Source organism: Chrysemys picta, chromosome 2 (genome assembly GCF_011386835.1).
Source record: "Chrysemys picta bellii isolate R12L10 chromosome 2, ASM1138683v2, whole genome shotgun sequence".
NCBI classification, from domain to species: domain Eukaryota; kingdom Metazoa; phylum Chordata; order Testudines; family Emydidae; genus Chrysemys; species Chrysemys picta.
In genome coordinates this window covers 58867263-58885333 of record NC_088792.1, presented here as the reverse complement: position 1 = coordinate 58885333, position 18071 = coordinate 58867263, and the positions used below count along the sequence as shown (strand labels likewise).

The 18071-nt window shown below is 41.7% G+C and overlaps 1 protein-coding gene and 1 long non-coding RNA gene across 20 annotated transcripts in view; one reads left to right on the top strand and one right to left on the bottom strand.

Annotated features, from left to right (window-relative positions):
* Positions 1-18071, bottom strand: part of HDAC9 (histone deacetylase 9) — a 650822-nt gene that overhangs the window by 279494 nt on the left and 353257 nt on the right. For 8 of the 19 annotated variants that reach the window (XR_010598283.1, XM_065583246.1, XM_065583245.1 and 5 more), the window contains 3 exons: positions 4618-4859; positions 3411-3561; positions 1418-1544 (listed from right to left, as the gene is read on the bottom strand). The exons of 1 other annotated variant lie outside the window; for it this stretch is intronic. Coding sequence is in view for 17 of the 18 variants with exons in the window: in XM_065583246.1 (XP_065439318.1) it covers positions 1418-1544; positions 3411-3561; positions 4618-4859 (520 nt within the window). In the remaining variant the exon portion in view is untranslated. Of the gene's footprint in view, positions 1-1417; positions 1545-3410; positions 3562-4617; positions 4860-8939; positions 9369-18071 lie in introns of those variants that run through there. 10 more of the 19 variants (XM_065583252.1, XM_065583250.1, XM_065583251.1 and 7 more) reach the window with 4 other exon arrangements.
* The window catches only part of LOC122174306 (uncharacterized), a 139867-nt gene that overhangs the window by 104056 nt on the left and 17740 nt on the right, over positions 1-18071 (top strand). The gene's annotated exons all lie outside the window — the stretch shown is intronic.

Sequence of the window (18071 nt, the reverse complement as noted above, 5' to 3'; positions counted from 1 at the left end):
GAAAACCCCAGAGGGAAACCTTTAATGACTGTTTAAAAAGAACAAACACCAGATCAAAATGCTTAATCAAGGACATCTAGGTGTCTTGGTAGATTGCACAACAGACTATCTAGGTAGGAATCTTGGGTTTGCTCCTCAGGTCTCTAAACCTCTCTTGGGAAGGAGGTGACACTAGCATGCTGCATATATTTCTCTCTATCCAGGCAGACTCAGGAATGGTGTTGAAGTCTTTGGAAACATGTCCACTATCCTGTTTGCAGGGCTGTTTTATATTGATGCAGCTGCTATGATAAAGATGGCAGAAAAGACTGGACTGAAATAGTGAAAAAAATGGACCGGAAGAATGAGTGTAAATCCTTAGCCATTGCAATGCTTAGAAGCATCACTACCTCAGTAACCCGAGAACCTCATCCTCATGGTCTCTCTCTGGGATCAGTGTGCATTCTTGGATACCTAGGGCCAACAACCTCAAAAAGAATGGTGAAAAAAGCTAAGAGATCCCTTACCACTTCTCAATATGCTAGAGAGTTATTTCTAAAATCCCACACATTGGACCGGAGAGCAGCATTCTACAATATCTGTTAACTTCATCTACAATATCATGGCTTTGAATTATACCTGAGGCTAAAAGGAGGCTGTTTCATTTTCTGAGTCTTAATCTGAGTGACTCAAGCACAAACCAATTCCCAATGGAAAAACAGGTCAGATTTGCAAGATCTCTTGAGATTTTATATAAATGATATAGCAGCAGAGGTTAAAACTTCAGAAAAGTTGAAAAGAAATCTCCACCTCTCCTAGATCCTCAAATTATATCAGTTTCCCTTTCTGGAAATGGGATGGCTCACCCGGAGTCTATCAATCTGTTATGCATGTTCTCCATGAGCAGGTGAACCACAAGGTCACAGCAAACTTTCATAACCAGGTCTAACGCCAGACAAAAATTGCCTAGCATCATTATAAACACTACGCTTGGCCCAAGTTCACAAGCTTTTTAGCCAGCCTGAGTCAGCTTTTGAGTGAACCTGGGAAAATTATGGGTGTGGGTGGAAAACGGATGCATTCACATATTCTGTCTCCAAATGTGACAGTTTTGGCTGAGCTCTGCTTTGAGTTTGATAGGGGATAGTTTGAATGTGAAACTCGAAGTGAGGCACTTGGGACCTGAAATAGGAAAAAAAAATACAAACTCCTGTGAACTGAAACCACTTTGTTTTGAAAAGCTCTAACTACATCACTTTGAGTACAGGCTCTCAATACTACTATGTTCAGTAAGAAGTGTTTTTATTTTGTTTCTGTATTAATGTTCTTAATTTTTACTTTGGCCTGGAGACAGGTTCTCAACATTCCTATTGGGAAGGAATCCCACCCTTAGCAAATATATCGGTGAGGCATGCAAACAGCTTAACACAGAACATACGTGTACCAGAGCTTGGGGTGGCGGCTCGTGGAATGATTCTTCCCATTAGTTGGAGAGTCTTTTGTTGCTGATTTACTCAACAGGAACTCTTGAAGTTTCTGCTTCACTTCTGTGCTTGCCACTGCCCCTAAAATACATAAAGATTGAAAGCTCTTCCCATTCTCTAGAGCACCGGGGGGAAAAACAAAAAAGAGCCAACAGCTTGTGGAAAGTGATGGAAAATAGAAGGAAGCCTGGTGGAAATCACAGTCAAAATGGGAGAGAGTCTAAATTAAATGTTCACTCTGCAGGACACCTCTCTTTCAGGGCCTGATCCAAAAGCCCATTGAAGTTAATGGTAGCATTTAAGTTGACTTCAGCGGGCTTTGAATCAGTCCCTTTCTCCTGTGAATCCTTTCCAGGTGCAGAATCAACTCTTAAATATCCCCAAATCATTAGGAAAAAGAAATGCTGACAGAAATAAAACAAAATATTATCTGAGTCCCTTTGAGTTTGAGTTACCCACAAATAATATCTTCACTGAACGAAAGCAATGCCAATAGCACCTCAAACCTGTCATCTGCCTACTGCACTGCCTCTTAACAGAATGCTGCATGAAGCCCCAGAGTTAAGTCTTTATTTTCAAGGCACTTACTGACCTGGACTTGCGATCCTAAAAGATCACCTAATGCTCTAAGATAAGGTCTGTGGTTGACAATTTTGCTCTTGAAAACAATGGAACTTTCCACAGCAACAGTGAAGCTCATTGCTGGAGACAGAGCTTCTTGGGGGCCACTTGGGACAGCAGAACAAACTGCCACAGGATATGGGAACTACCTTAAACCTCACCCACCACCTTCCATTTCAAGTGCAAGCCACACTTTTTCCACCTGGTCTTTGCTAATATAAACATAATATGTCATATAGTTATAAAAAATCCACATGCAATGTTTCCTGTGGGGTGAAAAAAGGAAAGAACTACCCATTGCTCAATGCACCACTGGAAGCCACTCTGAAACCACAGTGATGGGTGCAAAATAAGAACCTGAATAGAACAGAGGAAATCTTTCGAAAACACAATTTCAGAGTCAAATTTTGCCTTCAAACACTTGTGTGCAGTTTCCACTAACGTGATAGGAGTTCCACTGAGTCTTTAGTTTTTAAAACCTAAAACATATTATAGATGCCCCTGCTAAATGGGTACTATTTTCCTGATAAATAAAAAGGCTGAGGAATGTAAATCCTGCAGGCATGGTATGCAGATCTCTTCTGGTTTGCTCTTTATGCTTCTTCAGCTGCACCAGTAGTAATACCTCTTTGTGACAATTCCATTTTGAATCACTTCACATTTTTGATACTCTGGAACAATCTGGTTTTAAACTGACCTTACTGAGGGAATTATTTGTATCTGTCTCCCTCTAGTGAGCATCACATTCCAGCAATGTTCTTTCTATCTTTCATTTGCCTTAAAGCCATACTGGAGCTGGAAACGGAACTCTTGGGCACATCTCAGGAAGCTGCGTCAGCAACACTGACATGCCCGTCTGAAAAGAACTAGTGATCTAACTAGAGCAGGTGTGCTCACTTGAGATACTCTTAAATGCTATATTAAGTTTTCCCTCTTGAAACAATGTTCAAATGAATTTCTTTGCTAGCAAGCAGCCTGCTGTTTGGTAGTGTGCTCTGCATTAGGTAATAAAAAAATTATCTGAGAGAGAAGATCTCAAACGAAGCTTTGTGCTTTCAAACTACATACTTTATTTTTACAAAGGCAAGGTAGGTATCAGAGGAAGATATACAACCATGGTGCAACTCCCCCGCCCCCCGCTCCCAGCTGCATAAACTAACTGTGTGGCTGAGTTTGCAGGCACACCACTTACTCCTGTGGCTGAATATTTAACGTTGAATGGGACCACACTTATTAGCCTTGCTCCTGGCCATTACCCATTGCAGGGGATGGGAGGGGAAGGATATATCATCTTTTTATCCTTAGTCCTGGTACAGTGGCTCTTACTTTCTCGGCCTCTTTCTTTGCCTCTGAGGGGAGGAAGTTGCTGTTCCCTGCGATGTCTCTCTAGCTCCTGCTCTTGCCTCTGCTGCTCCAGTTTCTGCTCCTTTTCAAGGAGTTCTTGCTGTTGTTTAATGGCGAGGAGTTCCTGTTGTAACTTGCAAAGAATAAAAGACATGAGCAAATGCAGTCTGCACCGCTGTCCAGGTCAGTGTTGGCCAAAATAACTCACTTCAATAGTTGAGATAAGAGCTTTCATCTGTGCTCATATTACTCCGTAACCCACTTTTCTATTCTTTCAAGTGGAATACTGTGTTATCAGCTGCCATTAAAATCAGCTCTAATATCACAAAGTAGCTGGCTGCATTGGTTTTGCTTTTTTTTTTTTTGGCCAAACGTGGGTATAACCTGCACATTATTCTCACTCTCTGCCAATGCAGCATCAGACTCTAGATGCTATTCTCAATTGGATTTGTCAGTTAGTCGCATCATAGAAAGGCTCACCACATTAGCAGAGCGACAGTCTAAGATATTTCAGAAAGAAAAAGAAAAAAACCCAAGACCATAAACTCTCAGTCAAAAAAATCTACTTCAGTGTTTCTTCCATGACAGGTTTAATCCCATAAATCAGTTTCTTTCATATTCTGTGAGGTAGCCTAGAGAGGGCAAAGTGCCAAATTTGCTGCACCTGCCCCCATTTTTGCAAATAGCAGAAGGCAGGTGGCCTGTCTATGTGATTTGTGGATACAAACTCAGGCAGCTGCAAAAACAACAACAACAACAACAACAAAAACCATCACATTTACTAGGCAGCTCAAAATCGCTCCTACAAAAAAGGCAGCCATATTGAGGCCTGACTGAAAATTTGGTTAAAAATGTGGACTTTGATTGCCTGAGAAGGTCTCATCTGAATGTGACAGAGTATTCTAATTCAGAGTGCCTTGGTTTGCTGCCTGTATAGTACAACACTGCAATAGCCTCTACCAAGTATGCTTGAAAATCTTCTTTTAATAGCCAAATGTTATCACCATCCAACCCAGTATGGGTTTCTATCCCTTCTCTATACCGCGCACATGGACAACAATAATCACTCAAACTACATCTTTAAATCCCACAAAAACTTCCAGGAGAGGAGCACACCCTTTCCAGTAGTCAGCTGAGAATATTCAGCTTACTTTGGAGGAGCCCCACGATAAATGAAAGATTTTGCTACCTTGATGTGCTCCTGGAGCTGGGCCTGGTGCTGTCGGGTCAAGTTTTCATGCTGTTTCTGAAACTCCGCAATCAGAAGTTGTTTCTGAATTTGCTGCTGCTGCTGGATCAGAAGTAGCTCCTGCTGGAGCTGCTTTTCGCGCATAATTGGGTCCACAATGGGAACCATCATCCTGAGATCTGTTCGCAAGTCCAGTGGGGTGATGGGCTCCAATCCCACAGGAACCTCTGACTTTACATCCACTATAAAACAACAACAACAACAGGAAAATATATAAATGAATGCAGACAAAAATGAATTTATGCTGCATATCGGGGAGAAATAATTTCATTTCACTCCAAATTCCTTCAATTTATCGAGTTAGCAAAATGCCTGTCATTGTAAGCCATATGCAAAATCTAGTCATTTCCACTAGCAATCTAATACATTCACACACCATCCTATTACTTTCCTCCCATTTTTTAAAGAAATGTCCCCCTGTGGAATAATGAGAACCCAGCTCCTACAAAACATTGCACAACATGTCAGAACTTGCCAATTTGCTGACTTAGCATTATTTAGTTTAATTGGTGAGACACTGTGTAACAATACACATTTAGTATACTTGTGGTGTTTGGCATAAGATGAAGGTCCTGAAGTTGTGACAGTTCTTATTCTCAAGGGAGAAAGCTTACATTCAGACTGATTGAATATGATTTTACACCTGTACAGATATTCTTCTGCATTATGCAGTGAGAACCATAAATGTGCTAAGAACAGAGGAAGACAGAGGATTATATGGGACAATAATGGGGAAAACACATTTTTTAAGTTTTAATGTGGTGGTTTTAAATAATGAACACTCACATACTTATAGTAGATAGAATGTGGCACATACACCTACCCCAATATAACGCTGTCCTCGGGAGCCAAAAAATCTTACCGCGTTATAGGTGAAACCATGTTATATCGAACGTGCTTTGATCCGCTGGAGCGCACACCCCTGCCCCTCCGGAGCACTGCTTTACCGCATTATATCCAAATTTGTGTTATATCGGGTCACGTTATATCGGGGTAGAGGTGTACAATACATTACTCATCATGGAATGAAAAGATCTTGCTAAAAAGACTGTTTTAATTCATCCTCGGTAATGGAATAAATTGCTAACACAACATAGAACCGGGTAATGAAGAATCTCATGATTTTTCATTCCCTGAATTAAATCCAAGGATATATACAAACTTAATGATTTTCACTATTCTACACAGCAGGGCTGTTTGGGTTTTCATACCAACTGTGGGGGGTAGAACACAGGTCTATCTGTTCCAAAAAGGCAGAAGCACCTACCACTTGTACTAAAAGAGAATCTCCATTAGTAGTTGGCAGTATAGGGTCTGAGCAGTTCTCAATGAGCAGAGTCTGGGCAGTGTTTCAATTCATTAAAGGGGAATTATAAACAAACACACTAGTTCACTGCAACTATTTCTATTGAAAAAAAATTGAGTGGCTAAAATACAGTGTCTCAAAATGACGAGCTGCACATACTTCTATACATATTTTCTCTCATGTTTTATTTACTTTTATTGTTCCCTCAGTTCAAAACAAAGAAGAGAGGGACAGAATACAGTAGAAACATTCCAGCAAATAGTAGTAGTATGCTGGCTGTGAAAGCTAAAACTCACAGCCAACAGATTCAGCTGAGTTCTAAGCATATGCTAAAATCTGTTGGGCATACTTTGGCATCTGACACATGCGAAATAAAAAATAAACTCTCTTTTTTTTAAAGGAAGACATGAGACACCATAACTTTCCCTTTTTATTATATTCTGTTTCTGTCAATAAACTGGTAACATCAAACATTTTGTTTTACTCCTTGAAACAGTGATTGTAAACCTCAAAGCATAATTTGACTTCTTAACCTGCTATCCCAACAGAATGATTATGCCTAACTGCTTGCTTTTGTTCTGAGACTAATCACTAAATTGTAAAAAATCACCCTTAACTTACAAAAACTACTCTTGATTATAAATAATTGCCCAAGACCAAGAGAAAGCAGCAGTCAAGAACCCAGCCTTTCATCCAAATTATTCAGCTGCAATCCACATTCCATTTGTCTAGACTAAATATAGCAGCGTTTATACAAGAAATCAATAGTGCTTCCAGAGAGCAGAGCAGAGACATGAATATTTCATCAAACTCCGAGAGAAATGGCAATCAGCAAACTGACAGTTCTGTGTAGGTTGACTGGCCCTCCAGATAAGTCCCTGTTACTTGGACAATGGCTCATCGCCTGCAAGTCACAATCTTATCATAGGCACGGTTCTATTTTTAACATTAATTGTGTTGTAGGTGACAAAGGCTTATGATGTTTAAAGTGGAGAGATGGATTTTCTTACATCTTCTGTGACAGGATAATAAGCCTCACCAGGAGCAATAATAGTAACTAGAGCTGTGGAAACCCTGCGGGGTTCAGTTTGCAATAGTGTTTGCAAACTGAACCCTGTGGTTTGGTTTGCAGGCATTGGCTACAAACCAACCCCTGCATGTTTGCCTGGTGATTCAAGTCTGATTATAACTTGTACCTTCCAGAAGCATCCTACCTCTCTATCCCCAGAGAACCCCTATCTGGTTAGGGGGAGAAAGTGAATAGATTTTCTAACAATGGAAACTTCCCTCTCTCAATTGGCAAAATGTAGCAAACCTGAAACCCACACTCAGTTTGAAGGGATTCAAATTCTTGCTGCAAAGAATTCACACAGCTCTAATATTAACTGCATACTGATGGCTCCATTTCAGCAAGTTCAATTTACCACCCTCACCAGAGGGGAAAAAATAAATGGTGGATATTCAGAAACAGAGATTGTGTAAATCAGTATACAATATTTACAGTGGTCATTGTTAAAGAGTCAATATTTTCCTACAAATGCTCATGATCCTGGAGACAATGCAGATATTTCCTGTCAAAAAGTATTGGTAACAATTGTGTTATCTCAGATACTACTGTGTGGTAACTGTTGGTACAGTGATATTGACTTTTAAATGGCAACCACTGTACTGAAACCGCATCCCTGGTAACAGCTAACCTCATCAACCAAAACCTCAGAAATGATTCTGAACAAAATGTACATATAACCATTAATTAAGTAGACTGTTATGGTGCTGGCTGTTGTACAGACCTGGGACATTTTCATTATGGTTATTTCCTACCAATTCATGAGGATAACATAGAGGGAGCCAATCAGTGCAAAAGTAGAATAATGGAGTTCAAAGTCAAAGTCAGAGTCTATAAGAACTTTGACATATTATGGTTGAGGTTCCTTTTCCCCCCCACCATTTTAATTTTAGAAAGCTCAAAGTAGGCACAAAAATGTTTATTCTGATCACGTTTCATGTGTTATGCACATCCACATCACACTAGAACACGGCGTTTTTCAAGTGCACACAAAGTGCCTTAATTTTCAGTGTTTGCAACATGTGCACAGATGAACTAGGAGTGGGAATTTTTAAACATCCCAAGAAACATTGGGTTCAGATCGCCCATCTGAGGACTTGCCAAAATATTGGCTGAAGGAGGGGGAGGATGGGCATAAAGAAAACAGTAAGCTTTGACATCCTGCTGTCTGCTGATGAGACAACTAAAGATATTACTCTAAGCTCCAGCGATTCAGGAACTATGCCAAAATGTTAGAGGAACAAACACTCAGCAAGTTGCAAAAACAAGTATATTTGTTTCCCTTAAGAACTTCTTTTGCCTTAATCTTAAAATATAACAGCACAAGGGTCACAAAAGGGTCTCTATACAGGCTACATTCAGTATATGCGCCTTACGGCAATGTTTTTGACACACTAGGGCAAATATTAGCAACACCTGCAAAACACCATGGTCCAATGTGTACATGGAGGCATGGAGCTTGCATATCCATGTATAACAATACAAAAGGTCTGATTTTAATTGACTGAGGCTTTGGTTCTTGAAGCCACCCTTACACATGGGCATCAGTGGAGGAGCACAGCTCCTTTGTTGAAGGATGCCATTTCAAGCTGTTTCCAGTGACTCATAGTTTAAATTTCTGCTGACTGGCCTATTCAAAGATCAGGGCCTTACTCACCATTTTTATAAGAAAACATCAGGAAAAAACAACAATCCGTGGCATTGACCACCATATTATCACAATAGGGACAATCTTCCCTTCCTTTGGCATTTACCTTCCTTGGTACACAACTATATCATTTTTAAGCACAGGAACTTTCACAACGGATGCTGTAATCTGGTGATCAGGTTACCATTTGTCTGCTATTCTTTATTTGAAATTTAATGAAGAATTCTAATAGGCTTGCTTACCGTAACTTGTTTGATGCATTTACAGTTCTGAGTCTAGAGGAAGTGTGTAAGTGCATTCACTGGGAGTGTAAAAATTCAAGTTGACCCCTTCATCACTGAATTTCCTGGGCAGCAGGTTGAGTTGTTCAGATGGGAACGGGTGGCAGACAGGTTAAAGCAGCTAGGATCATGTCAAGTTTTTTTGTCACCTTTTGGGGGGCAGGTAAGAGAGAGGGTAGCTGAAGCATTTTAGAGTTTGGGAGTGGCTCTTCTTTTGTGGGGAGAGGGAGGGCTGCAAAAGCTGGAGAGCTAAAATTAAATGATCCATTGGAACAGGGAATATGCAAAAGACAACAGGTGACTGTCCTTTTCCTAAACCTAGCAATTTTAATGTTCAGAGATAAAGGAGGATTTCTGAAAACTTATAAGATTTATTAAAATCCCAAAGAAACAAACTTCAAAGAAAGGGACACAAATTATTCAAAATGTCAGCCCAATTTGGAGACACAAGGTATAAAAAATAGAGAATCCTTTCTATAGGGCATCATTGAAAAAATGTTAGAGCTACTCTTTTTAATTATATTCTCCAAAACAAGTAAATCTTGAAATTATTATTATGTTGTGCAGCACCATCCACAAGCATCATCTTCACTTCATAAAATGAAAACAAAAACAAACTAGAACATAGTAAAGAGTTACAAACATTCAGAGATAACGGAAGTCTTCAATTAAGATTCAAAAGTAGAGGAAAATGCATGTACAAAATTAATATTTTTCAATGTGGAAATAGAAGGGATGGGTTGACCAGCAACAAATTATCACATGCCCATAACCAAGGTGCTGGAGAACCCACAGAAATTAGTTTAAAATGGTAAGAGTGTGGTGGGAAAGCATAAAAAAATCAATGACAATACTTTGAACTTACTTCTTACTTTAACCCCTGAACTTTGGGATTCATGTGTAGAAAATCCAGGAGTTGGGACGAATCACTGAGGTAAAGGCTCAGGGAATTCTGAACCACTGTGCAATGCAGAATTCACACAGAATTAATGTTCTGTGCAGAACTTTATTTTTCCCTGCAGAATTGGTGCTGCAGAGCTGCTGGCCACCACTAGGGGCTGCTGGACCCTGCAGAGCCCAGCTCTCCAGCTCGTAAATAAAGGACACTGCCGGGGGGAAGAAGGAGAGGAAGGGGGATCTGGAGGGTTCCCAGCAGCTGTCGTTCCCAGCACATCCTGAAGGAAGGAGGCAGTGTGCAGGAAACTCCATACAAGCCCGGGACCCAGCATCAGGCTGTTTCTCTCTCTGGATCCCTGGGCTCTAGGGGGTAGAGGTATGGGTGTTTGGGCTGGGGGGCACTACAGAGCTGGGCTCTGGTGGGTTGGGGGTGTGGTTGTCTGAGCTGCAGAGGCTCCCTGCGGCTGAGTTCTGGGGGCCGATGTCTGAGACTGGAGGGGCAAAGCTTTCCCCCAAGATGTGCCCAGCTGGCATGTGTGACACATCCAGACTGAGGTGCCCAACAAAAACATAAAGAGAAACAGGAACTGGGTTGTCATACGGGTTTCTTTAACTCTCTACTCCTGGGGGAATCTCTTTTGTTGTCTGTATTGTTACAGACATATTTGCTGACAGGTATTTTGAAATAAAGTACCAAAATAATTGAAACTGGTGTGATTATGTAGTGTTATTTTGACAAATAAAATATGCAGAATTTTAAAATATTGTGTGCAGAATTTTAAATTTTTGGCATGGAATTCCCCCAGTGCTGTGATGTACTGAAGCTGTGTGTGGAGGGGGTAGGAGAAATGGAGTGCTAGGGGGTTTTAAAAAATGAGATATGGGGGGCAATGGGGGAAGGTATAGGAGTAGTGGGCTACAAGTGGGAGTTGGAAGAACTATGGGAAAGTACAGGACAGGCATGTGGGGACGGAGCAAGAGAAGTAGCGTGAGGCAAGGCCACTGGGAGAGGGTGCAGGCTGAAGAAGATCTGCCCATGCAGGGAGATCTTTGCAATCATCCAGAGATAGAGTATAGGGAGAGGATGTCAGAAGCTCAGAGTCAGTTGAGGAAGAAATATCTCCCTGTTGGGCAACAGAATTACAGGAACATTGCACACCCTGTAATCTAAGAGCAGTTCTGGCATGCTGATAAAGTGATGTGGCAGGACCATGAAGCCAATGTAAATAAACAAATAATGGAGTGATGTGTCAGTAGTGAGAATACTGGAAAATTAAGTGAGCAACATGGTTTTGAACAGCCAGGGATAGAGGAAACACGGAGTCTGGCAAGAAAACTATTGCAATGGTCCAATGTGAAATAGTTACACAATAATTCATCATTTTGGACCTGTTTCTGAGAGAAGCTGAGTGGTCGTAACTGTCATTCGCTTCAGGAGGAGCTACATGTGTTCAATGGTTCTCAGGATTGGACCCGTACATTGCCGAAGGGGGCTACGAGTTTTGATTTTTTAAAGTATTGAATACATCAAGCCAGACAGTCCATGAGCAATGAGATATGTCACAATCTAAAGGGATGCCCAGGACCAGATTCTCAGCTTCAATGGAGCAAAGCTGATTTACCCCAGGTGAGAATCTGGCCCCAAGACCTTAGCCACTAGTACTGGAATGACACGAGCCAAGATGGCCGGGAGAAAATCTCATTCTAGTTATCCTTCCAGGGACACCAGCATCCTCATTTAGGACTAAAGTTCAGGTTTTGTAAAAAAGGGTTTTACAAAATGTATGCTCAACAGGAATGATTCCCTGCCATCACAACTGATAAGTGAAGGCACTTGTGCTGTAGACCATGGAGTGATCACTTAACAGATTTCACTGTAATATTTTCTCTAAGCAGTTTACATGAATTACATTTTCTATATCATAGTCTGGCCTCTGGACAGCAAAGAAAAAATGGAAATATAGAAAAAACGACAGTATACACACAGGGAGATTTTCAAAGCACAAATGGCACAATGACTTTCAGTGGGAGTTAGGTGTCCATTTGTGCCTTTGAAATTCTCTCCTCCTTTGTATTGGCCTGGAAGGGAAAGCACAAGAAATTAAACAGCAGATATTTTCTTCCAGAACATAAATTTATACTTAGATCACTCTTAAAGGACCATTGTGAAATTGGAAATATAAATGAATTACCAACCTGATGAGACACTCATTTGATGTTACAGTATCGAGGAGTAGAGTAATAGATTGGACTAGAAATTTATTCCTCCTTGTTCTTCATAAGGGATCTTACCATGATTATACCTTTTCTCTCTTTCTTTTAAGCATTTGCATACATGTCATAAATGAGAAGTAAAATAAATGCAAACAGCGTTCTGGGCTTTGATTTACCATTCTCGTATTTCCCAAGGGCCTGAAAAGGAAGCTCAGACAACCACAAACTTCTAAAATATCAGTGAGAGGCCTTGAAATACCAACATTGAAATAAAAGCTAGCTGGCTGGCTGTTTTAAAAATCAAAGCCTGTATTATATTGATTTACTAAATTCAGACTCTTTCTCTGCAAATATGTTTTTGAGTTAAACAGTCATAACAAACCATAACACAAACATGAATGCCACATAATTTGTAATATCCAAGAAGTACTTAAATGTTGTAGTGTTTGCTATTACTTCACTAGTGAGTACTTAGCAAAAAGCTCCATTTATCAGTTTTCCAGTTTTCTTGCAAACATCAAGCCAACATCTTGCTGTTAACTAAAAGGGGTCAGAGGATTACAGGCAAATGCATACAAGATGTTATATTAAAATATGAAACAAATTCAAAATCTGTTAAGACCAAAACCATGATGATATGTTATCAAAGTCAGACCTGGGCTATATTTGGATTTCCATGTTGCTCTATTTATGCTTCAGCCAGTACTGTTCTTACCCACAGATTCTCTACACCTGCTGACAGATGGGACTGTTCATTTTTCAGAAACTGCCCTTTTCTTACAGGGAATCGGAATGGTCTTAATTCTAGATACTTCTCCTGCAGGCAAGATAAAAATATGCCAAGGATAAATGTGGATATATTTTAAACTGCAGAATCTCTCCCCAACCTTTGAACTTCCTCCACAGCTCCAATGTCCATGCTACATTCATGGTGACAACTAATTAATGATAATATAATATACACACAGTATAAATGCTATGTGTAGATACATCATATCTGCATCTACCTGGCCAGATTGTGCCTGACTGCTGCATATGTATGCAAGAAAGGGCAGGTGAGAATGAAAATGTAATAATAGAATCCTAGAAATGTAGGACTGGAAGGGACTTTGAAAAGTCATCTAATCCAACCCCTTGCACTGAGGCAGAACCAAGTAAATCTAGACCATCCCTGACAGGTGCTTGTCCGACCTGTTCTTAAAAACCTCCAATGACAGCGATTCCACCACCTCCCTGGAAGTCTATTTCAGTGCTTACCTATCCTTATAAAGTTTTTCCTAACATCTAACTTAAATCTCCCTTGCTACAGATTAAGCCAATTACTTCTTGTCCTTCCTTCAGTGAACCTGGGGAACAACTGATTGCCGTCCTTTTTATAACAACCCTTAACATATTTGAAGACTGTTTTCAGATCGCCCCTCAGTTTTCTTTACTCAAGCATTCTTCAACCCCTTATGTCCCCCATGCAATGACCAGACACAACTGTAGCCCTGTTTTCCTGTCTTTTCTTGATCATTACTGAAGACTGGATCTAATGTGACAGCATTGTCTGCAGCACTAAATACACATATATCCCCAACTCAATACAGTTTATCATTACCCTTGTTTAAGGTCATGTAGCCAGTTTTCAATCCATGTGACATACGCAACAGAGTTCTAAAGTGTGAATTAGACAGGATCATATAACTGGCTGTGTGCCTATGTATATACGCACACACAAACATTGATCCAAATGAATCGTTGGTGTTCACACATGCACGCACGCACACACATATCCTGACGTATTTGCAAAAAGTAAAGGATAGCAGTGATACACTGGCCACATGCTTTCCCCATCCTCCTTTCTTTCAAAAATATAAAAACTTAGACTGTGATTTTAGCAATCCTGCAATTCCCATCTCAAACTACTGCGTGTAATCAAAGAAGGCAAAAAAACTCTCTCAATGACTTTTGTTCAAATCTAACTAAGAAGGATTTTAGCAAACACCACTTTGAAACTGTCAAATGAATGTACTGTAATTCCCAAAGGGTCATTTTTACTCCCAGTCACTGAGATTGAATAGTAAAAAAATTATGGGCCAGATTCTCTGGTTTGCTAAAAATAGGCTTGGAAAAGAAAGGGATGGTTGGGGGAGGCGGGGTGGGGAAGGGTTACAGAGCTGATTACGGATCCCTGATTCTACCACCTGGCTCTGATGGCTCTCAGGGCTCCTGTAACCAGGGCCGGCTCTAGGATTTTTGCCGCCCAGAGCAAAAACAATTTTGGCCGCCCCTGGTTCTTTAATTACCCCACCCCCGGCCCCGCCTCAACTCCACCCCTTCCCCAAATCCCCAGCCCTGCCTCCTCCCCCCAGGCTCTCAAGCCTAGGAGGGAAGGAGGGAGGGAGGGGGAGAAGCGGTGCCCGCGCCGCGGCCACTCGGAGTCTCCCCCTCCCTCCCAGGCTCTCAAGTCTGGGAGGGAGGGGGATCAGCGGCGCGCGAAACGGCTGCTCGGGATCTCCCCCTCCCTCCCAGGTTTGAGAGCCTGGGAGGGAGGGGGAGACCCCGAGCTGCCGCGGCGCGTGAAACAGCTGATTCGCGCGCCGCTGCTCCCCCTCCCTCCCAGGTTTGAGAGCCTGGGAGGGAGGGCGAGTAGCGGCGCGCGAAACAGCTGATTCACGCGCCGTGGCAGGAGCAGCGGAGGTGAGCTAGGGCGGCCGGGGCACATTTTTAGGGGTGGCATTCTGGCGCTGGCCATGCCGCCCCTAAAAATGTGCCGCCCCAAGTACCAGCTTGTTTTGCTGGTGCCTAGAGCCGGCCCTGCCTGTAACCTGTGCTAGCTGCCAACACGCCCAAGGGACTGTCTGCCAACAAAACTTAGCCAGAGCACACTATGTTCTGACTCCTCCTCCTCACTCCACCATTCTCTTGCACTGGAAATTGTAGGAAGGCTAGTAGCTATAATGGCTTTCCATCAGCTTAGCACTCTCCAGCACTGGGGATAAAACCAGTTTCCATCAAATCACAAAAGTATAGGAGAGGGATCAAGAATTTTCTCCTAGAGCTGAGATCCCAAAGGAAGCATCACTTGAGTGGGCTGGTAGCTGTGTCCCTTAGTACCATTTGCTACCAAATGCAGCTCATACATTAGGCAGACATGTGCGAGCAAACTGTCCACAAATAAATTTGGTGCTCAAACATGGGCTACCCATTGCTCCCAGAATATATGAGTGAGGGCGATGTCAGGCAGCCAAGGCAATGCAAACCTGTCAGAGGACAGCAGGTAACATAATTTAGAAAAAGTATGTAAAAAACCAAAACCCAAGAATTTACGTTTCTAAAAAGGCATACTTAGCAAGCCTCAGCCTTTTGAATTTCTACAGCTACGTGTATGTCATTTAGATATGAGAATGCCCAGGTTTTATTACATTGCATAGTGTAACTTAATGTGCCACAACTCGCTGAGCTCACAACCTCTTGAGAAGTCATTATGCCAGGAAATTAAAAAAATACACTTGATTATTTCAATGCCTTTAATCAATGTTTTTGGAACACTGGTCTTTGACAAGCAGGGAGCTAAATATGGTTTCTAATCACAGAAACAGAAAAGGGGAAGGATTGAACTGAAGCTTCCTACAGAGGAGAAACAAAAATCCCAACAGGAAGATAATAATACCCCTTTAAAGGTCTTTTGCAATGTGGGACTGCATAAACTGGTAATGAGATACTTATTGAAACCTGCACTGCTACCCAAAGAGTAAAGATCTTGTACATACAAGGTTGTTAAACACTGTTTATATTTATTAGTAAAAAATGATATATTTCATTGTATATTTTATCTCCCTCTTCCTCTACCTTTAATATGTTCCTTGTTTTCTTAGACTGCATGATATTCAGGCCAGGGAGAGAGAGAGAGAGAAAGAAAGTGCGTGTGTGTGTGTGTGTGCGTGTGTGTGACACCTTGAATATTTTGGGTGCTACTAGACCACAAAGGGATACAACATAAATGTAAAGAGACCACAATGAAAGCAGACACATACCATGTCATTTCCATATTTTCGTGTGTGTCTGGTAGTGGAGATGACACAGGGAAGACGAACGCATTGTTAAAGCAAACGAGGTGAGTGAATAAAGGGACAGGAAAATTTAGGGCTAGACTGAAGGGGGAAATGAAAGGGGGTGACTGATGGAAAGGCCTCCTGCACTCAGGCAACACCAGTTAGGCACACCTGGAGAAGTGGAGTTTAGAAGGGTGAGACTAGCCACAGAAGCAGGGGGAGGGGGCAGTTTTCCTAGGAGCAGAGAGGCTGCCAAGAACTGCTAGTGAGCTCTGGTAGCAAGGGCAGCTCAGCTTGAGGCAGTTACTAAACTTTTCCTTCAACCACCTTGTTTGGGGCAATTTGACACAATAAGCTCAATCTGAGCGAAGGCCCTGGAGAGCTGCTTCTAGCCAGGGCTGCCCACAGGATTCAGGGGGCCTGGGGCAAAGCAATTTCAGGGGCCCCTTCCATAAAAAAAAGTTGCAATACTATAGAATACTATATTCTCGTGGGGGCCCCTGTCGGGCCCAGGGCCTGGGGCAAATTGCCCCACATGCCCCCTCCCCCCCCGGGCGGCCCTGCTTCTAGCCAGCAACCTGTGGTGGTTTTTGGAAAATGCCACCAGGGGCTAGATTCCAGGGGACTGTAAATTGGACTCAAAAAAGACCCCAGGAATGACTTGAACTCCTGCTGTGAAGAATAAGATTGCTCAGGAAAGGGCGGTTCCTGTAGGGGACCCAAGGGCAAGAGACTCAAGACACTATAGCTGAGCTGAAGCTGAGGGTTGGCTGACTACAGGGGCTCAGAAGAAGAGGGGGAAAGCACAATGAGCAGGCAGCATGAGGCTTGGTACGATGAAGAGTTGCAGTTTTAGGAGTGGAGTGGGATGAAGGGGACAAACAACCAATGAAAAAATTATACAGAGCTCAAGATGCAGAGCTGAGATGATTTTGATGTGAGAAGGCAGCTACTACTCCAGTTTCCCCTGAAGAAGGGATGGGAAAGCTATTGGGCCTTGCTTCCTGGGAGGGTCCCTCTAGGTCTGGTGAGAGGATTATAGAGGACTGGAAGGCCCTGATTTACCCACTGCACCCTCTCCTGCAGCTGGTGTTTACTTTGGAAAACAATCCTGGATTGGCTTTGGGATGGACTATATATAAATCAACAGATCTTTTCCACCACTGATGTTTATGATTATAAGAGAAGAGCTTCAGTGTGAGGGATTACACAAAATGACACACAACAGAAAGTAAAAAAGAAAATCAAGGAAGTACCCATCAATCGTCATGAACACTTAATGCATGCCACTGCCTCCCAAACATGAAGACATTTTGGTTTTACAGCATCCAAATTCAAACCAAAGCAATTTACAGAAATTAATCCCAAGAAAGTTTTTTTTTCTCTGCTATTAAAAATGACTATGGAGATTGCTTAAGGTAGAGAAGAAGAGAAACAACACATATTCACAGTTCTACTCAATCAACATTTTACAGGACTCTTTCCACTGTAAACAGTGAGGTCTACTTGGCAAAGTCATACTTCGTGGGTTTTCTTCGAATATCAAATTACATTCTTGAGCTGAAAACAAAATTAAGCTGCTAAGAAATCTAATATTTAGTTCACACAATTATGTGACTTATCTAGCTTCTCTAATCTATTATACTGTGTATTTGAACTCTTCTTTTTCTATTTTGGCTTCTTTGAACATATGAAATGGTTTAGATCTGACTTTGCTCATATATTTATTTATTTTGCTAAGGGTTCATTTTGCTTCTTTAACACAAAATTGTTTAACTGTTCTTATTCAATTCAGAATATTCTGATGATAGACATAATGAGCACTATGCTCCCAGTACTTCTGTTAGTCTCAAAGGTGCCACAGGACCCTCTGTTACTAAAAATATAGTGATCCATCTGACGCTCAGAGAGAAAATACATATTAAGATCTTTTTAACAATGAAAC